We start from the raw sequence: 27,997 nt of genomic DNA, 5'->3' as shown, positions 1-27,997 counted from the left end.
CATATCTGGGCAGGAGCTGCTAAAAACAGCCTATCCTGCCTTGACAGAGTACAAAATAGACTTTGTGGCTTAGTGGGGGATGACCTTTTCTCTACCCTGCAACCTCTCTCCCACAGAAGAGACGTTGCGAGCCTATCCTTGTTTTATCGTTATTTCCATGGTAGGTGCTCGTCTGAACTCCAATCTCTGGTCCCCCCTCGCCAGTCTTTCCCGAAAAACACCCGTCTAGCTGAATCCACTGTGAAAAATTTTCCCCACTCTTTATCTGTGCCTAAATCAAAACGTGGATTCCATAAACAAAGCTTCTTTCTTAGAACTGCACGCCTGTGGAACTCTGTTCCGTATGCCTGCTTCCCACCTGACTACAACTTGGATGTCTTCAAGTCCAACGTTAACAAATTCCTAATGAACCACCCCCTTAAGTAAACACTTCATCAAATCTCCACACTAACGTAATGCACTTGCAATAACCCTTATCCCTGAGTGGCTTCCGGGCCTTGATAAGTGGTGACCACCGTGTAAAAAAAAAAAAAAATGAAGCATGTCAAACTCAGAGTTCCATGAGAGCTACAGGAGTCAGTTTGTGCTGTGATAAAAACCTACATTCCTACAATTATAACTGAAGTCGTTTAGTAAAAATTATTGCACAATATTTTTCTTTTAATTTAGAAAACTGCAATAGTTTGGTTCTGTGCAAGTAAAATGTAGTTTAACAACAAAAAGAGATTAATGAAGGAAATTAACATTAAATATGAATGTGTTTTTTATTTGAATATCACAAAAATTTAAGTTAATGGTTCAGTTATACCAGAATGTTAACAGCAGCAAATCCAATGCACATAAATTACAATAGTTAAAAATGAACATGCATTCAAACACTTTCATATTTTGTCCCAAGGCTTCACAACTCTTGTTATCGACAATCTTTGATATGTCAGGTTGAAATTTCTGTGCACTTATGAAGTTCTGAGTTTTATCTTACGCTTATAATTGAAGTTGTTTTGTAAAAATTATTGCAGAATATATTTTTTTTAATTTAGAAACATGCAATAGTTTTGTCCTGTCCAAGAATGCAAGTACAAATGTATATATATATATATATATATATATATATATATATATATATATATATATATATATATATATATATATATATATGTATATATATATATATATATATATATATATATATATATATATATGTATATATATATATGTATATATATATATGTATATATATATATGTATATATATATATGTATATATATATATGTATATATATATATATATGTATATATATATATATATGTATATATATATATATATGTATATATATATATATGTATATATATATATATATATATGTATATATATATATATGTATATATATATATATGTATATATATATATATATATATATGTATATATATATATATATATATGTATATATATATATATATATGTATATATATATATATGTATATATATATATATATGTATATATATATATATATATATGTATATATATATATATATATGTATATATATATATATATATATGTATATATATATATATGTATATATATATATATATATATGTATATATATATATATATATATGTATATATATATATATATATGTATATATATATATATATATATGTATATATATATATATATATATGTATATATATATATATATATATGTATATATATATATGTATATATATATATATATATGTATATATATATATATGTATATATGTATATATATATATGTATATATATATATATATATATATATATATATATATATATATATATATATATATATATAAGATTGTTGAATTTTATTTTTTTTTTATTACCGATTCCATACTAATTTCTTTCTTTTTTCGCTCCCTGAGTGTTTTTATTATAAGAAAGGAGTTATTTGCTCTTTGTTTACATTTTTTCGCCCACATTTTAGGACGTATTACTTTTTTATTTTATTTAAATATTGTTTATTAATTAATAATTACTACGTGCATACTTTTTTAAGGGGAAACAATGAAGCTCAGTTGAGCACTTGCAATGAAAATGACAATTGAGAAGGGAGAGACTAGCAACATTACTTATGTGAGAACAAAATAGTAGGGAAGATAAAAGGATATGGCCCACTAGATTTTGAAGTCAGCTTTGTACATTTTCAAAGCATAAAACGGTGCTATGAGCAGCACCTTCCTAGATGTGGCAATGGTACTTCATCTGAGGAAGTGTTTGGCTGTTAGAATTCCCATTCTATGAGTCTAATAATATATATTTAACTTTGATATTTCTTATTCTTTAATATAAAAATTAATATAAATAATAATAATAAATTTCTTTCTTTTTTTTTTTCCAGGTGGACTAATGTTTTTCCTATGCGACGCAACAACTTTTCCTGCTTGGATCCTGAACTCTCCCATTCGGCCAAGGAAAGCCCCTTCTTGGACTTTGCATTTCAGGCTGAAGTTTCAGATGAAGCCATCTATTCTTTGAGCGTCTGCGTTCCGCCATTTGTGGTAGGTTCTGTATTGACACTTACATTTATATTTACAATTGAAGACGTTAATGAATCAGAAGAATAAGATTTGACTCATCTCCATCAGCAACGGTAACTTAAAAGAAAAACAGGTTATAGTCAAGATTGTCTGTTCTTTGTGACTTCCGGTTTCTGTTGTCTATTTGGCTGGATAATTAGAAATGGTTAAGCAGAGAAGAGAGTCATTCTTAACATGGTGGGGGAAGGGCTTTCGTGTTATCTAACAAGATAATAATCATTAATCAGAAAGGACCATATCTTGCTTGTAACTGTCGTCCCATCTGTAGAGTAGAAACAGGAAGCCAAAACGAGCAGACAATCTTGACTATAACCAAAAAACATGCTCTCTATGAATAATTTGCTTTATGATCATACATATTTGCAAAAAGAAGTTTTATTTATTATGCACTTATTTTGCTTTCATATGTGGGGATAGCAGCAGTTTTAAGGGTTTCTTTAAAGGAATTATTTGTACAGAGGGATTTGGAGTTTGTTCGTATTTTTCTTGGCTCTGCAGTTCACTGATCTCTGAGCTAAATGCTATTAGTGTTCATAAAAAATAGGAGGGAGGTGTATTGATTCTAGCTGTGCAGCTGAAACATATTGACATTTTTAATAATTGCATTGATTTGTATGCGCGTGCGCACACACACACGCACACACACACGCGCACACACATACACATACAAGAAAACATTTCTCTATTTTGGCTCTATTTTTTCGTTTTTGTTTTTGTATCTTAAAATTTTTTTCTTTTATATTTTTTGCTCAGCCCCACCTCCCTACCGCCATCCACGCTTCTCTTTTATATCTTTTTTTCTTTTCAGTTCTTTCCGTATTATTTCTTTTTGTGTTTGTCTTTTCATTTTCTGCTTATCTATTCTCTCTCTCTCTCTCTCTCTCTCTCTCTCTCTCTCTGCTTTCTATTTCTCTTAGTAATCACATGTATGAATTAAGAAAAAATATATATTCAAATGTTTATATAGAAACATTACTAGAGTATATATTTTTTAAAAATTGTATTTTCACCACAAACAAGGCACAGTGCCACTTTGATGTAGGGGGCTACTATCTGGGACATAATTGGGGGACACTATGTAGGGAGTTTAGCAGCAAGATGACTGTTTGCATTATACTTGAACTTCTGCATGTCAGAACAGTCGGAAACAGGAACCCAGAAGGGAATCCCAAAGTCTAGTAGTTCGAGGGAAGAAACTATAGAGGCTTTCTGGCATTTGGGGATCTACTGTGTAGGAGTGGGATTTTGCTGCTTGTGGGATTTGTTGGGACTATTTACATTGAGGGGGTACAAGGACTTGTAGTTCGTCAGAACATCCACCCTTAAAATACTTGTAAAACAGGCAGAAGGATGCAACATTTTTTTCGATGGAACAGAGGCTGAAGCTTAATTGACAGTTCAGGACCAATTAGATTGGCGGCTCTCTTTTGAACCCTGTCCAGGAGTAAGAGACTAGTAGCAGATGCACTAGCCCAAATGTGACAACAATACTCCATACATGGGCAAATGGTGGTCTTGTAGAGGTACAGGATACTTTCAGGCGTAAATAACTTCCCCAGCAGCCCTGGCAATGCTTTTGGTGTACCTGTTCCAACTCATGTTCCCTAGTAATGTTAAGCTGAGGGATTTGAACAAAGTACTTTCAAGTAATGTATCATTAGCCATAGTTATTAGTGGTTGAGAAGGTTTCTTGTAATTATTAAAGGAAACCAGCTTAGTCTTGGCAGCATTAAATGTGACCATCCATTTTTGTCCCCATTCCACTACAGACTCAAAGTCTTCCTTTAGAGTTTCCGCTAATGTTTTAAATATGTGTTCATCCGTTTTCCCTATGTGTTTGTTATAGAGCGTGGTGTCGTCAGCAAATATGCCCATCTCACAGACAATTTGATGAAGGAGGTAATTTAGGAATATCAGGAATAATAAAGGTTCCAGGATTGACATCTAAGGCACACCCGCATTTATATCATATTGTTTAGATGTAGGATCATCAAGGACAACCTGGATTCTTCTTTTATTTAAGAAGGATTTAATTATGTTAAGTGATACCAAATGATTTGATTTTCCTGAGAAGACCATCGTGCCATACCCTGTTAAAAGCCTTAGATATATCTAGGGCTACTGCTTTGTCCAGTGTATGGTATATACGTTCAGAGATTACAATTAGGTTTACTCTGATTCTAAATTTGTATTTCTCTTTCTCTCTCTTTCTTTCTCTCTTGCCTTAATTTCCTTCTTTCTTTTGTCTGTCTACTTCATCTCTCTTTCTTCTTTTTAATTCTCTCCATCTCTTTCGCCTTTCTTTTTCCTACTTTTTTCACTTTTTCAATTTCTATTTCTCTCTTTTCTCTATTCTTAGTTCTTTTTCCCTTTTTATCTTCTGAATTCTTCTCTCGTTTTCTTCATCCCTCTCTCTTTCTCTTTCCCTCTCATATTCTTAATTCTTCACTCTCGTCTTCATAATTCTTCTCTCTTTCTCTCGTCTTCCTAATTCTTCTCGCTCATCTTCCTAATCTCTCTAATCCTACTCCTCTCCCTCTCCTTTCTTTATTCTTCCAATTCTCCTCTCTCTTTCTTTCTCCTTCCCTCTGCCTCTCGTTTTCCTTATTCGTCTCTTTTTTCACCCTCTCTTTGACTCTTCTCTCTTTCTTTCTCTCTGTTTCTTTCTTTCTATTTTCCTCATGTTTCTTTCTATCTATATAATTCTCCTCATTGTACTTATGATTATATCGAAATGAAAACGAAATCCTTAAATGATTATCCTTAAAAAGAGTCGGACGAAAAAACCCGAATTCCATAACAGTGAAAACTTAGAAAATATTTCCAGTGAGGATCTCCGTTATTTTTGTCAAAATTAGAAATATTTACTAAATTTTCATCGTTACGGAATTTGCGTTTCTTTCGCCACACTCTTTCTAAGAAGAATCATTTAAGAATCTCGCTTTCATTTTGACACAACCATAACTACAATGAGGATATCCGTTATTGTCATCAAAATTTTCAAATTTTCACCAGCTATGGGCAAATAGTTCAACTGCTTTGTGGATGCCTTAGTAAAGACAAAGGCTAAAGGAGTAAACCCCCACCAAAAAATTTGCCTTAGAGTCTCGAGAGGCAGATGGTGAAGCACTGCAACACCTTTCCGGCAACTTCTGCAGCTGTGCTGACTCCGACTGTATTGGTTTGCCTTACCGTCAGACTTTGTCTGCAATGGGAGGGGGGTTGGTAGTTGAGCAGACCTGGGTCTCTTTATCACCTGCCCAGGCCTGCATCTGGAGAGCCAATTCCAGCTTCGAACTGTGTAACCACAGCGGATTCTGCAGTGCACCAGATGATGTAGAAAGCCATTGTCTTAAACAGGAGGTTGTCATCATATATAATTCTCCTCTCACTCTCTTCATACTACTATTACTACTATCTCTCTCTCTCTCTCTCTCTGTCTCTCTCTCTCTCACACACACACACACACACACACACACACACACACACACACTTACTCTTCCAACATCTCAATGTTCTCACTACTCTTTCTTTATCTACTGCCCCCCCCCCGCCATTCTGAATTAACTTTTTCAAACAACTCAGCACATTTCTACCCGCTTTCTATTTCTCCTTTCAAGAACTGGACACTGCACACATATATATATAGTAATTTATAAAATATATGTGGCGATTAAGCTACACTGAATATTCCGCGTTTCATCCACTCTAGGATTCTTCAGGCTTATGTGAGTAAATGAAGTAGTTATATATATATATATATATATATATATATATATATATATATATATATATATATTTTTTTTTTTTTTTTTTTACTGCTAATTCAACCCAAAGAAGACACAGTCTCACTTGGATATAAAGGATTACTATTTGGGACAAAATTTTCAGCGACACTATGTAGGGAGTTGAGCAGCAAGATGATGTGTTTTTTTATTGTATTTTCACCACAAACAAGGCACAGTGCCACTTTGATGTAGGGGGCTACTATCTGGGACATAATTGGGGGGGACACTATGTAGGGAGTTTAGCAGCAAGATGTCCATTCACATTACACTTGAACTTTTGCATGTCAGTACAGTCAGGGAAGCAAAGACCCAAGAGGAAATTCCAAAGTCTGGCAGTTTGAGGGAAGAAACTATTTGAGCAGAAGGCTGTTCGACATCTAAGGATCTCTATAGTGTAGGGGTGTGATTTTGGTGCTTGTTAGTTAGTCAGAGGTATTTACATTGAGAGGGTATAAGGGCTTGGAGTTTGTCTGAGCACATTCCTTTAAAGTGTTTGTAAAATAGCCACAGTGATGCAATATTTCATCGATGAGTCAGAAGTTGGAGTTTTGTTGACAGTGCAGGACCTATTAGGTTACCGACTCTTTTAATTGAACCCTGTCCAGGAGTGAGAGACTAGTAGCAGATGCATCAGGATGAAGCATGACAACCATACTCCATCCATGGGCAAATAATGGCCTTGTAAAAGTACAGGATACTCTCAGGTGTAAGCAACTTTCTAGAATAGTAGAGGGAGCCCAGCTTCTTTGCAGCTTTGGCAATATCCTTGATGTACTTGTTGCAATTCATGTTTCCTGTGAATGTTAAGCCAAGGAGTTTATACAAAAAGCTTTCAAGTAGTGTTACGTTAGCTATCGCTATTAGTGGTTCAGAGTGTTTCTTGTAATTATTAAAGGAAAGAAGCTGAGTTTTGGCATCATTGAATACCATCATCCATTTGTGTCCTCATTTTACTACATGCTGAAGGTTTTTCTCTAAGGTTTAAGCCATTTCCTTAGATGTATGTTTATTCATTTTCCTCTCATGTCTGTTATAGAGTGTGGTGTTATCAGCAAATATACCCATCTCGGTGACAATTTTATCAGGGCAGTCATTTATGAATATGAGGAATAATAAAAATCCAAGGATCGACTCCTGAGGCACACTTACATTTACATCATGTTGTCTTTTGATGCACGGCTATCGAGAACAACCTGGATTTTTTCTCATTTATAAAAGATTTGTTATGTATTCGTCAAATAATACCATATGATTTACCCTGTCGAAGTCTTTAGATATATCAAGTTCATTAAAATCTATTTTTACAATTACTACACTTGTAAACAATAATAAAAATCAATACGTGGAATCAATAAATAAATAAAAACTACTTTCAAAATATGAAAAGAAAAAAATCTGTAGTCTTTCAGACACATCATTCTTTGATGTACATTATCATATACTATTTTCTTTTGGTCTGAAAATAAAAAAATTCTTTTACTAAAATGTGGTGTCTCTCTCTATCTGTCTGTCGATGCAACCAGATGAAACTATTTCAAATGTTGAGGGAAAGCAAGAAAACAATACCACGTGAGACCACCCTTGCTATCTGAAATGAATTGAGAAAGAAATCCTCTATTCTAAATAAAAAGTCAACAATATTTTTTTTATCTTTAGGTCATCAGAAATGATGATTATAATTTATATATGAAAACTTAAATTACTGATGTAATTCTATGATTTTATCATAGCTTTGAGCATGGCAATTGCTTTGTAATTTAAGTCTCATTCATTACTTGAAATCACTGAAACGAAACTAATCAATGAGAAAAAGTTGACGAAACTAATCGATAAGACAAGACTAAGCAATAAGAAGACAAAACGAATCGATGAGAAAAAGATGACAAAACTAATCGATAACAATATAAAGACAACAAACAATTGAGAAAGAGTCAAAACCATTAAATAAGAAAAAGAAGACAGAACTAATCAATAAGAAAAAAGACAAAACTAATCGATGAGAAAAGAAAACAACACTAATTAATAAGAAAAAGAAAAAAAAACTAATTCAGAAAAAAAAGAAGAAAAATGACTAAATAAAAAGCAAGACAAAACTAATCGATGAGAAAAAGAAGACAAAAATAATCAATAAGGGAAAAGAAGATAAGCCAATAAAAAACAAAACTAATTAAGAACAAGACAAAACAAATTAATAAAGAAAACAAAAAACTAATCACTAAGGAAAAAGACAAAACTAATCGATAAGAAAAGAAGACAAAATTAATTAATAAGAAAAAAAACGAACTAATTAATAAGAAAACAAAACTAATTAATAAGAAAAAGAACACAAAACTAATTAATAAGAAAAAGAACACAAAATTAATTTCATTGCGAAATTAACTAAAGTGACACCCTTTTTTGGTTCTGTCTCTGTCTGTCTGTCTTCTAATACCTTGAAGTGCATACAGTGACATACGTAAAGATGGTCTTTGCACTAAAGTCACGAAAGCTGCTGATGTCACGGAGTAAAGTCTGAAGACACAACCGGATTTTTTTCCGTTGTATCAAATTGCAAAGGGAAATTGCAAAAATCGACTATTTTGTTTTCCTAAAGGCAAGGAATTATTTTCCATATGAACATGTGCAAATAAGAGAAAAAAATTACCAGACAAATACAGTGATTGAAATAGGAATTTTATTTATTTAGTGTAAATAAGCTTTATTGAAAAAGAAAAGAAACTTACATCTCGGATTTTCCATTTTGCTTGCGATCTTATTCCATGTTTTAACCTCCTCATAACATATACTACTAATAATAACTGAAAGTTCTAAAGCTTTGCAGTAGTATAAAATATACACTTGTGACAAGTGTTTCATTCCATTGAAGAAATTCGTCAGTCTAACAGTTAGCCTGGTAAATTTAGTAGAAAGAAACAAACACCTGTGTAGCTAACTTGCTATAAGCATGCATTTTGACACTTGCATATGTAGCCACACTTATGCTTATATGTTTGTAGAATATTACGGTTTGTTCTTAAAATGAAAACGATATTGAATAAAATTAACGTCCACTTTATTAGCAAAAAGTGTAAACATGTTTTATTAGTTTGTTGTAACATAAAAGTCATGGTTTTAAGATTGAGGAGAAATAATTAAAAAAAAATGAAATGCTTATTTTTATTATATTTTAAAAAATAATTCCTGAAATTTGAGGAAAGTTCGACTTTTATAAAAAGAAAAAAATTAGATATAACCTAATCATGTTAATAGTAGCTAAAAATCTGTAAAACTTTTGTAAAAAATCTTTTAGTCTGGCTGTCCGACAGAGCTTACTTGCTAGGACTTTAGACATGACATCATTTTTCAGTGCAAAATCTATATTAACGTAAGTCACGATTGGACATACATATGTTCACTTTTTATTTTATAGATGAATACTAGTGCGAACACTTGTAAAGCATAATATTTGCTTCATAAGTTTTGACCGAGGATGTAGTCTAGTATACTGTATGGTCGTTTTCCAGCCTCTTTCCTGTCACTACGAAACTCTCAATTTGGCTTATTTCCAATATCAGAACTCAAGATTGGACAAATCTTCAGTTAGTTCCAGCCTAAGTTAACTCTATTGCCAATTAATTTTGAATTGACTGGACGGTTTTCAGTGTTTGTAGATCAAGAAAGAATTCGCAAGGGAATGCTTGTTTCTGCGTGGACAGAAAAAGCCATTGCAATACAGAAAAGATATTGTGAAAAGATTTTTAACATTGTTAAATTCATCTATGATTTCAATCAGATTTGGAATTAGCGAATGATTATCATTCATTAAGCAGTAAATAAATGGACAACTTTTATTGACAATAATGAGGTAATAAAAGGCAATAAAAGTATATATATATATATATATATATATATATATATATATATATATATATATATATATATATAGGAAACGCTGATGTAAAAACCTGTATACTCTGTCCTGTGGCAGTTATCTGCACCGACGGAGGCTAGCAGTAATACCAAAAAGTGTGGATGGTTCTACACATAGCCTTCACCATTATAAACAAATCATCTGTGTGAATTTCCAAGCAACTTAGTTATTGTGGCAGAACCTCATACGTCGAAATCGACGGGAGAGTCCATTTATATATATATATATATATATATATAGTGCTTTAAAAATAATACATGGAAAAAACTTAGGGACCCCTTTCACCAACTCATCAGGAGTTTATTGTTGGTATAACACAGAAATACAAAAACGAATAAAATTATCACAAAAAAGCAAATACTTAGGTATATATGAGAAAAAAACCAGAAACAAATGGGAATTTGTGTAAAATAATGCAAATAAAATGAATTGTTTTAGAATCTTACACCGAGCTGACTCCAAATCATTTAAAGATTTTGGAGTCAGTCTTGATTATTTCATGTAGGCCCTCTCTCTATCGACAGAAGGAATTTATTACATCATTGCTCAGGGATATATTTTAATCATTCCCATACTCCCTCCATCTTTTTTGTGAATACATTTTATATAATTGTATACATATTATTTTACATGAATTCCCATTCGTTCTCTTATTTTTTTATTTTTTTCTCGTATATCCCTGAGGATTTGCTCTTTCGTAATAATCTAATTCGTTTTTGTATTTCTGTGTTAAACTAACGATTAACTCCTGCTGTGTTTGTTGATGAAAGGGGCCTCTAGGATTTTTCCATATATTATTTTTTAAGCTCTATATAAGTTTTGTACCGCTGAAAAGTTATATATATATATATATATATATATATATATATATATATATATATATATAAGACACTTTGTGTATGCGTGGGTTCCCTATGAATTCTGAGATGTCCTCGATAAGTATCGATAATGAAAAATGAAAAAATATGATTAAAAAAAGAAACAGTCCAATTTTGACCAAAAGTTAACACCCGTATACAACCTAACATCATAAGTGTATTTAAGAAGTTTTATCACCACACCAGCAGAATGGTCTGGCATATAAAACCAACAGTAGGTTCTTTGATAAGACAAGGGCGCGTTCGAAATGAATGTTTCTGTTTAGAGCATAATTGAACCATGATACTTGACTTTTGCATCTTAAATTTTAATTCAAGTCATTATATAAAAATAATTTTATAAAATCAACAGTACGTTCTCTACAATCCAGTGTAAACTACAATGTACTATGAATTAAGTCACTGTAGGGAAGCATGTGAAGCTTCCCTCCGGTGTGTCAAAGTGGGTCTCCGACTAGAACAGGCAATCAATTGATTTCATTAAAAAATGGGCGATTTCACCAATTTCGATGACAATAAAAGTATTTGAAGTGTGGAACATTTGTAATGTTCGTATTTATTTTTGCAAAACAGAAAATGTACACTGGGGTTATGACAGCATATGTTACACGAGTAAATCTTTTAAAATATTTTTCTCAAATGTTTTCCTTGTAATTGATTGAAAGCTGCAAGACAACTAAAGAGTTATATTTCTTTTAAAACAAAGCTCATTTGCAAGGTTCATCCTTAATGCTATTTGAATGTTTCTGTAAACAATTAAAAATAGTCCACGATTTTAATGGACATATCAAAGCGTTTCCTAAAGGAATAAGCGTAAATGAGCTCTAGAATATTTACTTTTTTTTTTTTTTTTTTTTTTTTTTACACAGGCATCACCACATTATCAAGGCCAAGAGGCCACTCAAGGGTAAGGGTTAAAGAGTGTACAGTAGAAATTGGACAATATAGTAATCGTTAGTAATGAAAATTCGGTAAATTTGTCAACTTATATGGAACGGCTCATCAAGAACTTGTTTACATTAGACTTGAAGACAACCATATTGTAGTCAGCCGGAAAGCAGAAAAACGGAAGACAATTCCATAGGCGTGCAATTCTAAGAAAGAAGCTTTGCTCATGTAATCTACGTTTAGGTTTAGGCACAGATAAAGAGTGGGGGGAATTATTGATAGTGTTTTCAGCTAGACGAGTGTTTCTTGTGAAAGTTTGGCGAGGTGGGGGACTATAGGCTGAAGCTCAGTCGAACACTTTCCATGAAAATAACGATACATCAGAGATAAACTCGCAACATCTCTTCTGTGAGATAGAGGTTGCAGGGAAGTTTGCCATAATTAACCATTAAAAGAATTAAATTAGATATGGAAAGTCAATGTTTAAATCTGAGTACAAAATTCCTGATCTTTTGGCTCCTAGTCTTCTTTTGCTATAAATAAATGGGTTCTTCTTTATGATAGCGAAATTTGAAAATCGAAATATTGAATTTCAAGTAAAATTAATGGTATCTACTTAATTGTCATGTCACAGTAATGAACATGTCCAAAAATTACAAAAAGCAATAAGGTAGAAAATTAATATTCAATGAAAATAGTTTTAGAGGACAATTAGCAAAAATTGAGTTTTGCGAATAACAAAACCAGAGAGTTTGAATCATAATAAAAGGGAGGTAATTATTTTCTGAAAACTGAAAATCTTGGGCCAAAATTTTTCGCACTCTAAGAAGAAAAAAATATAATCTGTCCAGTCACCATGTCATACTAGCAACTTCCTTTCTGTGACGTAATTACTGACACATGTACTCCCCCTTGACTTCTCATGGAAAATTCCATTCTACTTAATTCTAGTAGGATTTCTTATTCTTAACATAACTTAGCTTGTATATTAATATTATTACAATATAAAATAGCTTAATCCTGCAATTATTAATGAGTCACTCAAAATTGCAATACGAAAACATACTTATCTAAAAATGTTTGACTATTATTTTCTTGTTGTTGATCAGGCTTTTTATCTATAGAAGTAAAAATGTAGTGTCTGTTCTGATTCTTCATCTCGTCTGTTCTGTTCTCCATCAATGAAATATAGATCCTTCTATACTGAGGCAATTTTTATTTTTATCTCAGTCCAGAGTGTTATTTTTGAGGAGCGGAATTTTCCCTACATTAAAAAAAAAACAAAAAAATAACATGTGTCTAACTCTGCCCTCGTGGAGAGGCAAGTAAACAGAGAATATTTTTTAGCATTTTCAAGACTAAAAATGCATGAAAAAAGGTTTAATAAAATGTTGCTGTTTCAAGTTGATTTTGTAAGTTTTCATGCACATGCACATGCAACGATTGCTGTTATTTATGCGTGTGTGTGTGGGAGTGGAGCAAAACTTTTTAAGTATTATTTTTTTTCTCTTTCTTTTCAGATCCTTATTAGTGAAATTGGAATGTGGGCCTTTGGTACTGAGCCCCAAAAGTCAATCAGCATTTTATGCGGAGCCTGTCGAATCCCACAAATAATTCGGAGAATATTCCGATTCATTGGTAAGCCATTTATTTTGTGCAGTTTCATACAATTCGCTCACATTTTATGCGTGTACAATTTTATGCTATTTTACATGATTATACAGCATAATCATGTTGACAAAGGTTCTTGCTAGATCACTGAAGTTAAGCAACACTGAGCCTGGTAGTACCAGATGGGTGACCAATTTGGGAATACCGTGTAGGGGAACTTTCTGCAAGGATTGCAAAAACCTAACATTGTCATCTTTCCTAATGGATTTATATATGCGACTGTTGAGTAGTTTGTGAATTTCATACTCCCATGAGACTTCTTCTTTTGGAGGAAGTTAGTTAAACTCTCATTTGGGTTAGTGCCGCTTAGAAAACAAAAATGATTTGAGCAGTATATGTATGATTGATATGAAGTATTTCTTGTGTTAAATCCTGTTGTACCTATTACAGGAACCAAGGATGTATTAATAATTTGCAATATGTATCAATGTGTTGCAATATTTTTTTCATAAAACGGTATGATCACTGAAAGTTGGAAGGCTCTACTTATAGACACTGCTAAAAACAGTCTATCCTGCCTTGACAGAGTACAAAATAGACTTCGTGGCTTAGTGGGGGGATGCCCTTTTCTCTTCCCTGCAACCTCTCTCCCACAGAAGAGACGTTGCGAGCCTATCCTTGTTTTATCGTTATTTCCATGGCAGGTGCTCGTCTGAACTCCAATCTCTGGTCCCCCCTTGCCAATCTTTCACGAAAAACACCCGTCTAGCTGAATCCACTGTGAAAAATTTTCCCCACTCTTTATCTGTGCCTAAATCAAAACGTAGATTCCATGAACAAAGCTTCTTTCTTAGACCTGCACGCCTGTGGAACTCTGTTCCATCTGCCTGCTTCCCACCTGACTACAACTTGGATGTCTTCAAGTCCAACGTTAACAAATTCCTAATGAACTGCCCCCTTAAGTAAACGCTTCATTAAATCTCCACACTAACCCACTGTACTTGCAATAACCCTTATCCCTGAGTGGCTTCCGGGCCTTGATAAGTGGTGACCACTGTGTAAAAACAAAAAAACAAAAAAAGAAACTGGCGATAGGAACTGACTAATCAAATGAGCCACATTCTGCTAGTAATCAATCAGAAACCAGAAATGCTCTATAAAAATATTCAATCTTTTAGCATTCCGGCACATAATTTTTTTGTATCAACAAAAGAAAGATCTTTTGCTCTTTGTCTGCAAAATTATAAAGTCTGAGACTTATACAGAACAGCTACTCACTCTTCATCTCCAGGACAAGTACAGAATAGTTTCCTATTGGAAACTATTCTGAAATTAAACATGGCTTTCAATTTAAGAAATACTATGAACCTATCCTGAGATGAATATTCCAGTTATTCTATGCAATAAAGTGAATCCAATCTCTTTATTGTTTTTTTTTTGTTTTTGGTCAATTTGTCAATAGCAACTTTTTTTTTTCTACAAAATCAATATTTGATTCTGGTTCATCTTCATTTTTTTTATTGAATGATTACAACATGTTGTTTAGAACAATAAACTGTAATTTGATTAATTTCTTCCATGAAATATTTTCAATACGTTGGAATTATTTTAACATGAAGGCCATATTAAAAAAAAAAAATCATTCTGTATTCATCAGTTGACACAGTTACTTCCCTTTGTTTTAAACTAAAATAATATTTTGGAGAAAATGGCTTAGTTATAAAAATTAAGCAAACAAAATAATAAATTTCTAACAAAGTCACTGCAGGGCAATGCCAAGTAGGTGCAGCATATATTCATTCGTTCAAGTGATGTCCTACCTGGTACAGGCATTAACGGCTATCACTCTCAATCTATTTCTCTCCTTCGAGGCATTCATGAATTCATTATTGCTCATCATTCAGAACCTCATTTATGCTGTTTCTTGAAATTGTTTGATGTATTGCCATAGATTTCTTTGCAGTTGTACACATAGTAGGTTACAGTTTCTTTTCTGTCGAAGCAGTGCCCATACTGGGCGATTGTCCTGATCACCAAGAGAATCTTCCTCTCAGCACAATAAGATATGAAACCATGAACAGAATTATTCCATATTGTATCAGTCACCTGGATTCCATGACCTCACGTTATCATAATCAGGAGCTGAAGTGCGTTTTCGGCCTTGTCCAAGGGTCTCCCACAGACTAGCGGAGAGAAGGGTGCACCTTACTTTTCCTTTGACAGTATTGTTGTCCCACTACCCTAATCAACACCTAGTATTATCAAATGGTCACCCATCTGGTACTGGCCAGGCTCATCATTGCTTAATTTGGTGATCTGGTGAGAATTGGTGTATCCATGTGATTATGCCATATATATAAAAAAAAGTAAATTTATTTAAAATACTATCCCACTTTTTAAATTAGCAAATATAAATGAGAAATATTGAATCTTCATTCAATATCCTCATTATCTTTATAATAAAGTAATTGTCCCCTATTTTATTGACGAGTATCGCTTTCTATCATTTTATTTATTTTTGTCAATACCTGATTCTCATTAGTCAGTTCTTTTGGTGTAGCATATTGTCGAAATTATTTTCATATGGACACTGTCTTAAAAAAAAAAAGAGTATGCAACACTGTAGTCGTCAATATAGAGTTACTTTCTTTTGCATGTAACCAAAAACAATATTTTGGCAACAAACGGTAGAGTAAAAAATAAAAATAATAAAATAACAAACAAATTGCAAGTAAAACCCTCCTGAGAAACATCTGGTTAGTACATCTAGTTAATAATAAAGATTAATATTTGATTTGAAAATTTCTGTAAAGAGTATAAATGATCTGGTTTTCGAGGTTATAGATTGTAGCTTTCTCTTTCTATAGAATGAGACACCAAAAACATAAGATTAACAGATTGCAAAATCAACTTCAAAATCTAATGGGTGATGCACTTTCTCCTCCATAATATTTCTTTCTCACAGAAGAGACGTTGTTAGTCTTTCTCTATTCTATTTTCATGGCAGGTGCTTGATTGAGGAACAAACCTTTGTCAATAGCCCACCCCCTCTCTCTCACTCTATCTATCACTAAACAAAACTTCTATGAGCAAAGTTTCTGAGAATTGTACAATACTATGGGGCTGCTTCCCAGCTGACTACAACATAGTCAAAAGTCACCTTGAAAATCAGATCATTTATATCTATTCACAGAAATTTACAAATCAGTCATGTCAAGTGCTCGCCTGAGCTCCAATCTATGGTCCTTCCTGGCCTTTCACGAAAAACACTCGTTTAGTTGAAACCACTATCAATAATTTCCCCCACTCTTTATCTGTTCCTAAACCTAAAAGTAGATTCCATAAACAAAGTTTCTTTCTTAAAACTGCAAGCCCATGGAACTCTGTTCCATTTTCCTGCTTTCCAACTGACTACAATATGGTCGTCTTCAAGCCCAATGTGAACAAATTCTTGATGAGCCATCTTCTTCAATTTACCAAATTTCCGTTACAACCGATTACTACAATATTTTCCATGTGACTACTGTACACTCATTAACTCTTGTCTTCGAGTGACCTCCGGGCCTTGATAAGTGGTGATTCCTTTTTAAAAAAACAAAAAACAAAAAGGAAAATGTCCAATGGGTGGCGGTGTGTGTGGGCTTTGTTAACTATTCTGTACTTTCACAGAACAATAGGCACAAATTTTTTTGATTCTGTTATCACAAAAATTCTGATTTTTTTTTTTAAATCTGAATTTCGATTAATCGTCCCAACAATAGTTATAATGCCTTTTTTAAAATGATTTTTTTTATTATTATTTAGGGGGTGGCTCAACAAGAACTTGTTTACATTGGCCTTGAAAGCTACCATATTGCAGTGTTCCACAGGTGGACAGTTCTAGAAAACTTTCTTCATGGAATCTGCGTTTTACATTTAGGCACAGATAGTGAATAGGGGAAAATTGTTGATAGTAGTTGCAGCTAGATGAGTGTTTTTTTTGTGAAAGTTTGCCAAGAGAGAACCATAGATTGGAGCTAAGTCTCGCCCACTCATGACCTCTGTTTAGTCTTGAGAGACAATGGGTACCTTCTCTATGGGCGCCTGCACTTGTAATTGTGAAGCAAGAGTTGTACAATCTCTAATCACAGCTCCATCCATGTATAAATATATCAATTTTATTGATAGTATGTTAAGAAAACCGGAAATAAGAGTTGATAATGAATAACAGTTCAAAATGTCTCAGAACGTTCTGGATGAAAGAAGAGTTGTTTTGTCTGTTAGAAGAAGTTGAGTAGCCATGTTTTTTGTTTTTAATTTTTTTTGTTGGAACCAGGTAAGTTTGTGTGTGACAGTATGTATAAATGAGCTATGCATTGTAGGTGTGAGTGTGTATATTGGCTTGCCTCACTGTTTTGTGTCAGAGATAGAAAGAGAGAGTGTGTGGATGAGCTTGTGTGTATATGTGGTCGCTGTGTTTAGTAGTTTTTATTGTGTCTCCTGAAAGCTTTGCTCCTAAAGGCTTAGGCTGGATTGTGATTTACACAAGAAAAGAAAAAGAAAATTGTTCATTTGTGTTTATATATCATGTGTGAATATTCAATATGGAAGTGGAATTTGGCATCTCAAAATCAGACAAGAGAGGAAGTTAGACGTATTTGAGTCCAAATAGCTTAGAAAGTGTCCAGGATCAAATTGAGCGATCAAACTACCAACCAAGAAGTACTGACCAACAGCTGGTATCGTCAATAATTTACAAACAACTTCTAGTCTGGCTCAGACATGCTGCTCTAAGATTGGTTGAAGAGAGAACTACTAACCAAGTGGTCTAGTGCATCGCTGATGGGAAGAGAAGAGGAAGACTAAAGTTGAACTGGAAGTAAACAATCAATAGAGATTTGATCGCAGCAGGAAGAAACTGGAGGGATGCTGTGGACCTTTTTTTTTTTTTTTTTTTTTTTTTTTTTTACAAAGGCATCACCACATTATCAAGGCCCAGAGGCCACTCAAGGATAAGGGTTAAAGAGTGTACAGTAGAAGTTGGTCAATATAGTAATCATTAGTAATGAAAATTTGGTAAATTTAATAACTTATATGGAACGGCTCATCAAGAACTTATTTACTTTAGACTTGAACAAAACCATATTGTAGTCAGCCGGAAAGCAGGAAAACGGAAGACAATTCCACAGGCGTGCAGTTCTAAGAAAGAAGCTTTGTTCATGGAATCTACGTTTAGGTTTAGGCACAGATAAAGAGTGGGGGAAATTATTGATAGTGTTTACAGCTAGACGAGTGTTTCTTGTGAAAGTTTGGCGAGGGGGGACCATAGATTGAAGCTCAGTTGAACACTTTCCATGAAAATAACGATACATCAGAGACAAACTCGCAACATCTCTTCTGTGAGATAGAGGTTGCAAGGAGGAGAAAAGGACATCTCCTACGAGGCTACGAAGTCTATTTTGAACTCTATCAAGGCAGGACAAGTTCTTTCTAGCAGCTCCTGCCCAGATGTGGCAACAGTATTCCATCCTTGGACGTACCTGGCTCTTATATAGATAGAGAATAGCATCAGCAGTGAGATATCTACTGGATCGATAGAAAGATCCCACCATTTTTCCAGCGGCCTTGGCAACAGATTTGATATACGTGTTCCATTTAAGATCAGGAGTAATGGTCAAGCCCAGAAGCTTATCAAAACTTGAGGCCTCCTGAAGACGAGAGCCATTCATTTCAATTGATGACAAATGTGGATTAGAATGTTGATGATGTAAAGAGAGAAGCTTGGTTTTAGATGCATTAAAAGTAACCAGCCACTCCTTTCCCCATTGTACTACGTGCTCAAGATCAGAGGAGAGAGAATTGGAGAGAACTTGCTCGTTTACTGTCTTAGATGTGGTACCATAAATGGTAGTGTCGTCAGCATAAATGTCTACAAATGATGTAAGGATATGATTTGGAAGATCATTAATGTAGATCAGGAAAAGAGTTGGGCCCAGGATGGATCCCTGAGGGACACCGGCATTAATATTGTGAGCTTCTGATTTTTGCCCCTCAACTACTACTCTTATGAATCTATCAGAAAGAAATGATTTAATAATTGAGAAGACTTTTCCAGCTATACCATAGCTAGCGATCTTATGAAGTAAACCTTTATGCCATACCCTATCAAAGGCTTTAGATATGTCAAGAGCAATTGCCCTAGAAAGATTGCCACCGTCGAGAGATTTGCTAATCCTATGCGATATAACTGTAAGGACATCTGCTGTAGATCTAGCAGAACGGAAACCATATTGAGTGTCACTAAGAAGGTTATTTTTGTTGAGATGTTTGATTACTTCTGTATTTAATACAGATTCTAGCAACTTACTCATGACGCACAGGAGACTTATTGGCCTGTACTGAGAGGGGGATGAGCGATCACCTGAATTCTTAAATACAGGGCATACTGATGAGATTTTCCAGGGAGATGGGAAACTATTCTCCTTAAGACAACGTTTAAACAGTTTTGTAAGTATGGGCGCTAGTTCAGGTTGAAGTTTTTTGAGTACTATAATTGGAATACCATCAGGGCCAGTTGCTTTACTGGAATCAAGGTTTTTGATTAGCTTGGCAACATCACGTACAGATATACGTATATCACATAGCGTGTTTTCTGATACAAGAGGAAATATTGGGGGTTGGCGGTCTTGGTCGCAAAGGGTAGAATTAGCTGCAAAGTTCTTGACAAAGAGTTTGGCTTTGTCTGATGCTGACGAGATTACCTCAGATCCATTGATAATAGTTGGGATGGAGCACACGCTTCTGTTCAGGATTCTGTTTGCTATTTGCCAAAACTGGTGGGAACCAAGCCGCTGCTCAGCTACTTTGGACTTAACAGATTGAGCATACAACTCTCTTGCGTTCCTTATTACTTTCTTACAATGGTTGCTGGCAGTCCTGAAAACGGCTTTAGTTTCCATACATCTATTACGTTTGAAGCAGTGGAAAAAGTGATTTCTGTGCGCAATGGCAGCAGCACATTCTGGAGAGAACCATGGCTGGCTGTTAGGTTTTTGCTGAAATTTTTTAGAGGGTATGAAATGGTCAATACCTACAATTAACCATTCAGTTAGGTCTAATACTATAGAGGACACATCCTTTTTAAACATGGAATGCAGAGGTAGATCAGATATAAATGTACGGAAGCTATCCCAGTCAGCCTTAGTGTATCGATATACTGTACGATGAAGAGGTACGTCTGGGGACTTATTACATTTCATTTTTATCTTAATTGATACAACAGAGTGGTCGGAAGATCCAAGAGGCGACAGAAGAGAAACTGAACATAGTTCAGGGCAAGTTGTGAGAAAAAGGTCTAGTAGGCTCGCATACTGGCCGTCATTATCGGGCACACGGGTAGGTTCCTGAACAATCTGAGTGAGGTCATAGGCAATGGAGAAATCATGACAGAACCTCCCCTCATCATCGGTCTTGTTTGAGTGGGTCAACCATTCGACGTTGTGAACATTGAAGTCTCCACATACGTGAATGTTAGCTGAAGGATAAGTAGAAAGGACTTGGTCAATTTTCTCAGACCTGCCTTAAAACTGAAAGTGATGGTTAACTTTGATGACCGCCTCATTCGTTACTGGATCAAGAGGTTTCTAAGTCCTAGTAATAATAGTTAAAAATGAATATTTCTTGTGTTGTGATTGGTTGAAAGAAACTGTTGATTAAAGCTTTGGTCCAATCGAGAGTTGATACATAAAAACATTTACAGCTGATTCTCATAAAAATATTAAAGTTCATTGAAAATTTTTTCAAAGATTGTAACAATGAAAACTATTTTAAAGTAATGTTTTTTCTTTCTATTTTTTTTTCTCACTGATCAGGTGTATTTTTATTTGGTGCAATGGCTCTGATGGTATTTGCTGATGTTATAAAACTTATGACTGGCCGATTACGACCAAACTTTCTTGATATCTGTCAGATCAACAGATCAAAATGTGCTCTGCAAAATCAGACTGGAGGGGATGAATTGTGTTTGGTTAAAAATACATTGCATCTAAGAAATGCAAGGTAAGTATTCAATCCACATATTGTATATCTATACATCTATATTATATTTAATTTATCAGAGAGGGACTTATGTTTTCAGTGGCATCCGTGCTTAGTTGCATCCGTGCATCTGTGCGTCTGTTAGTCTGGACTATTGCCAGATAACCGTCCATTAGTTTTTCCTGAAATTTTGCCACAAGTTGTATTTCATTAAATACATGTGCACAGTAAAAAAAAAATTTTTTTATAAAAATTCCTGTTGCACCCCCAGGGGCTCAAAAGAGGTCAAAAATACCCCCAAATGGCCAAAAATGGCACATTTTGGTCCTAACTTTTGATCCATCCATTAGATTTTTTTTGAAACTTGGCTAAAATGTGGAGCCCATTGTTCTTAATATAAATCCAGTATGAGTGGCCATGGAAAAATTCTGGTTTCTCTTAATATGTTTGCTTGTCTGGCTGTCCGTTCCACTTTTCTTGGAAACTACTGAACCAATCTGTCTGAAATTATGTATGAACTTTTGTTATGATAAAGTGCAGCAAAATAAGTATTATGGTATTTGTTTGATGCAAAGTTAGGGATTAGTCACCACAATATCGCATTTAACTTTTCAGAAACTACTTGGCCGATCTGTTTGAAATTTTGTATGGGCCTTTGTTATGATAAGGTGCAACAAACTAAGTATTATGGTATCCATTTAATGCACAGTTATGCATTAAATAGGGATTAGTATTTAATGCTGCAGAAAATGAGCACAAAGTTAGCCATATTCAACCATGAGTTGAGCATAAAACACCTATTCTAAATCAACAGCTATAACTTTTGCCTGTTTTTAATGGGCTAAAAAATCTAATATATCTATAATATTTTATTTGTTTTTACATAGGAGTCACCACTTATTAAGGCCCGGAGGCCACTCGAGGATTAGGGTTACTGCATGTACAGTAGTCAATGGGATAATATAGTAATCGTTAGTAGTGGAAATTTGGTAAATTGGATTACTTCAGAGGACGGTTCATCAAGAATTTGTTTATGCTTGACTTGAAGACAACCAAATTGTGGTCAGATGGACAACAGGCAAACGAAAGATCAAGAAAGAGTTCTGCAGGTGTACAGTTCTAAGAAAGAATCTTTGTTCATGGAATCTACGTTTAGGTTTAGGCACAGGTAAAGAGTGTGGGAAATTATTGATAATGGTTTTAGCTAGACGAGTGATTTTTTGTGAAAGTTTGGCGAGGGGGGGGGACAATAGATTGGAGCTCAGACGAACTGTGATAATATAAAATTTGAAATCCTCTAAAAAAGTATTTAGAATGAAATAAGGAACAGATTTTATATAAGTTTCATTAACACATTATTTAGTAGATAATGAGAAAAATTAAGATAAAAACTTAAAATATCCAAAACAAAAGAAATTTAAAAGACAGTCAATTAAAAGCACCTAAAACATTTTGCATGAAGATAATATGTTAACTTTCCTCGCTTTCTCATTTTATTTTTCTTTTATTTTCTGTGATTACTTTCAATTTAATTCAGCAAGTCATCAGGTTTTGGTGTGTTTATTTTATTTTACTTCAGTCGAAGTTCTCAGAAGTCAAGATGCCCACAACCTGGAGCTAACACTTGAACTCTATATGATATACATACATATTCGAATGTTCCATTAAACTTCTTTATCTCTCAAACACTGAGTTAGTAAAGAAATTGAGAACATAATTTTCCTCTCCCCAATTAACCATTTTCATATGTTGTAGTATATCTTTCATTTTGGTCTCTTGGTCTTACTGAATTCCAGGACAAGAATTTATCTAGTCTGGTGGAGTATCCAGCTTCGTGCTATTACTTGAGGTAACATCACTTGGAGAAGGCGCACCATTCCTCGGAAAAGCTAATGTGGGTTAGCCATAGTGAGGAGATCTTATTTGGGGAGCGAATATTATGTGATTTTGAATATTTGGTCAGGGTTTACTTCTATGGAAAAAGTATCCTCATGCCAAGTTGCTCTGACAAACTCCTGTACAGAGAGACCGTAGACACTCAAGGACAGTGTCTAGTGGGCATTCAAGTTCTCTCCAGTAGGCATTCAAGTTCTCTTCAGTAGGCCTTTTTTAAATATCTTCTAATTTATGGCTTTAATATATTGATGGGATGTCGCATGTGAACGTGATTATGTGCAAAACATGTACAAAATTCAAAAGCATGTTGTTTAGCGGCTAAGAATCCGTTAATGTTAATCACGAACACTAGGCACTAAAATTTTGTGACTAGTTTCATAAGTAATATTATTGTGTGATGTCTTAAGAATTTTAATCTTTTGATATTTGTATTGTGGTGTGCTGTTTTTGTATTATCATTATTGCTTTCTTGCTAAGCACATTCACATATAACATCTCAGTACTACTCATTAAAACGAGTGATCTTTTGTGCACCAGGATTTATTTTTCTACATAGCCACCACCATTCTCAATGCAGTTTTGCCTGTGATGGAGTAGTGGCTGTGCATGGGCATCCAGTTCACGCTTTGTCACTCACATTTTTGTTGTCACTCTGAAATCGATGAACCCATCTCCTAACTTTGCTGACATCAACTGCATCGGCTTCATAAACGTTCAACAGGCGATGGTGAATGTTGATTGGTCCAATTTGTTCTGTATGGAGGAATTCAATGACGTGTCTTTGCTTCTGATGCATGTCCATAATAGGAGTTAATTTCTAAGAGTCTCATACCGTCAATATCTGTAACAAAAAGATGAAACTTTTAGATCATGAATGCATAAGAAATTTTCAATCCTCTTTGATCCATTCAGGCTAAATAAAAAAAATAGGAGGCATTACTTTTGAAACATCCCTTGTATATATATATATATATATATATATATATATTATTTTATGTATCTGCATAAAATTTATGTGAATATTTTTGGTATTTATGTTGAAAGTGCTCGATACACAAGTAGAGCTAGGTAGTAAGTTTTGAAAATATATATGACAGTTAAAGTACAATTCCATGTAGCTTAATTGCCATATATATTTTAAAAACTTAATTATATTCATGATTATTATTATTGTTGAAACGGCATATCACCCAAAATAAACCTCTATTTCCTAAGAAAGCGCCCTGCACTTGCCGATTTACTGCGAATATCTGGCCCCTGTGAATTTTGTATTTTTTGACATATTAAAATGTAGGTCAACACAAACGAAAATCTAAAAAGTGTTCTGTTTTTTTTTCATTGAAATATGTTTATTCACAGAAATAATTATTTGTGAAAATAATTTCTTTATAAATATAAAAAAATTAGATTAAATAAACCTCATCGAATGTTTGTCTTTTTACAAATATTCAAATGAATGATTTATCTAGTCTGGTGGAGTATCCAGCTTCGTGCTATTACTTGAGGTAACATCACTTGGAGAAGGCGCACCATTCCTCGGAAAAGCTAATGTGGGTTAGCCATAGTGAGGAGATCTTATTTGGGCAGCGAATATTATGTGATTTTGAATATTTGGTCAGGGTTTACTTCTATGGAAAAAGTATCCTCATGCCAGGTTGCTCTGACAAACTCCTGTACAGAGAGACCGTAGACACTCAAGGACAGTGTCTAGTGGGCATTCAAGTTCTCTCCAGTAGGCATTCAAGTTCTCTTCAGTAGGCCTTTTTTAAATATCTTCTAATTTATGGCTTTAATATATTGATGGGATGTCGCATGTGAACGTGATTATGTGCAAAACATGTACAAAATTCAAAAGCATGTTGTTTAGCGGCTAAGAATCCGTTAATGTTAATCACTAACACTAGGCACTAAAATTTTGTTACTAGTTTCATAAGTAATATTATTGTGTAATGTCTTAAGACATCCCTTGTATATATATATATATATATATATATATATATATATATATATATATATATATATACATAAAGATATTATTTTATGTATCTACATAAAATTTATGTGAATATTTTTGGTATTTATGTTGAAAGTGCTCGATACACAAGTAGAGCTAGGTAGTAAGTTTTGAAAATATATATGACAGTTAAAGTACAATTCCATGTAGCTTAATTGCCATATATATTTTAAAAACTTAATTATATTCATGATTATTACTATTGTTGAAACGGCATATCACCCAAGATAAACCTCTATTTCCTAAGAAAGCGCCCTGCACTTGCCGATTTACTGCGAATATCTGGCCCCTGTGAATTTTGTATTTTTTGACATATTAAAATGTAGGTCAACACAAACGAAAATCTAAAAAGTGTTCTGTTTTTTTTTTTCATTGAAATATGTTTATTCACAGAAATAATTATTTGTGAAAATAATTTCTTTATAAATGTAAAAAAAATAGATTAAATAAACCTCATCGAATGTTTGTTTTTTTATAAATACTCAAATGAATGATTTTCTAACATATTTATTATATAGCAAATGTGTACTTCCTTAAAAAAATATGTTTTTTTTTTTTTAATTAGAAATTTCGTATTTTCTTTTTTGTAAACGTCTTGAAATGTTTTCTTATTTTAAACTAGTGGGGTGCACTCGGCCTTGCCAGGTCAGAAGATATGCTTAAATATATTTTATTTCGTACAGAACAAGTGGCCTCTTGGCCTTGATAAGTGGTAATGCCTTTGTAAAAAAAAAAATTATATTTATTATTACAAAGCCAATTCTCTATTAAATATTATATTTTACCTGATATATAGCCATGATTTTAAAAGTTAAAAAATAAGTAATGACTTGGGTACCATCAGCTAGAACCGAAACCAAAACATGTGCATCTTCTATCAATGCAGCTATCGAGATATATATAAGAAAGATTTAATATTAAATGACTTGAAGAAATGAATTGAATTTGGGCATGCACAAAAAAAAGTAAAAATATGTCAATAAGTTGAAATATGCAGTTTGCGTTTCAACTTGCCGATATATGTCTGTACATCTTATTTATCGATCCAAACAAAGATTTTAATTGTTATAAACCATTCTTGGTATATGATTAATATTTTCTGTTAATTTCAGTGTTATGTGACCAGGAGTTTATCAGTTAAATATTTACACATAGACAAATAGACACACATACACACACATACGTCTACTGTTTTATGTATATAAAATGCTCAAGTGAATGTTTAGCTAATAATGACTGACTGGAACATAATATAGCAGAACCATATATTCAAGGTACACTTGCGAGTGTGGGGCATTTTGTTAGAAGGATATGTCCTTACGTCTAATTACTAAATTAGTACATATACAGGGTAGAATGATAAAATTGTTGCCTTAAAAAAGACGACATGATTCCATTTCTGTTTGATAAAAACCGGTTTTCTTTTTTTGTTGCAGACCATCTACTAGTTGGCCAGTTGTGTACAAATTCCAAGAGCGATAGGAGCCTTCTTTCATGTCTGAAAGTGACACAATGTTCCATGTGCGAGATTGGCGAAGCGCCACTGTACAACTCATGCTCTCTACCAATCCAAGTTATGACAACAGGACCATTGCCAGTGCCCTCAAAATGCAAATCAACGCTTGCGGGCACAGCTCAACAAAAATTCAAAGTTATGGGCTTTGGCGCTATTTCGAGTGAGGGCCACATCATGCTACCTCACATCTTTGAAGTCGGCTTGAAAATAAACATCAAAGTGTACCTGAATGTACTGAAGAGTTCAGTGATCCCCTGATGCAATCAGGTGCCCGCTGACAGGCTTAGCTTCTGAAGGAGTGCTACGACTTTGTACCCTTCTCTCACTGGCTCTCTCCTCTCCTGACCTATACCTACTGGACTACTTTGTTTGGTCATACATCAAGAACATCACCAACATGACCTCCCACAACAGCAAAGCCAGCCTGATTGCTGTCATCTGCTGACTATTCACCGAGCTCCTGAAAAAGGCATGCTCTCAGTTCCGGACTCGTATCAAGGCAGTGATTGAGACTGAAGGCGACTGCATTGAATAGATGTTAGCTTTACTACATAATCAAGTTACTTGAATTGATTTTTTTCAATAAAAGTTTTAAAATAAACATGTAATATTGTTTTCTTTGGGGCAACAAGTTTATCATTTCACACTATATCATTAAATTACATTAAGTTTCTAAAAGGGTTCGATTACAAAAGAAAAAACTTTGTACTATAGCTTGATTTAAGCGTAGTTAATATTTACTTTCACATATAAATTTGCATAATTTAAGCCCTTAAACTAACAAATTACTTTCTTTTCTATTTTGCAGAACTTCATTTCCTTCTATGAATGCAGCCCTTACTTCATACGCAGCTGTCTTCCTTGTGGTAAGTAATTTTTGTTGAACAAGAAAAAAAAG

At 33.8% G+C, this 27,997-nt stretch overlaps 1 protein-coding gene and 1 long non-coding RNA gene across 5 annotated transcripts in view; one reads left to right on the top strand and one right to left on the bottom strand.

The window, feature by feature from the left end:
• LOC145297590 (uncharacterized) overlaps positions 1–27,997 on the bottom strand; it is a 496,342-nt gene that overhangs the window by 138,243 nt on the left and 330,102 nt on the right. The window lies entirely within an intron of this gene.
• Positions 1–27,997, top strand: part of LOC145297589 (phospholipid phosphatase-related protein type 5-like) — a 254,821-nt gene that overhangs the window by 206,930 nt on the left and 19,894 nt on the right. For all 3 annotated transcript variants that reach the window (XM_080143637.1, XM_080143640.1, XM_080143639.1), the window contains exons 3-6: positions 2,384–2,543; positions 13,567–13,684; positions 21,508–21,694; positions 27,908–27,965. In XM_080143637.1, the coding sequence (XP_079999763.1) occupies positions 2,384–2,543; positions 13,567–13,684; positions 21,508–21,694; positions 27,908–27,965 (523 nt within the window). The remainder of the gene's footprint in view (positions 1–2,383; positions 2,544–13,566; positions 13,685–21,507; positions 21,695–27,907; positions 27,966–27,997) is intronic.

This window comes from Euprymna scolopes, chromosome 18 (assembly GCF_053919585.1).
Source record: "Euprymna scolopes isolate OS-2025 chromosome 18, ASM5391958v1, whole genome shotgun sequence".
NCBI lineage: Eukaryota > Metazoa > Mollusca > Cephalopoda > Sepiida > Sepiolidae > Euprymna > Euprymna scolopes.
This window is presented reverse-complemented; position numbering and strand designations above follow the sequence as displayed.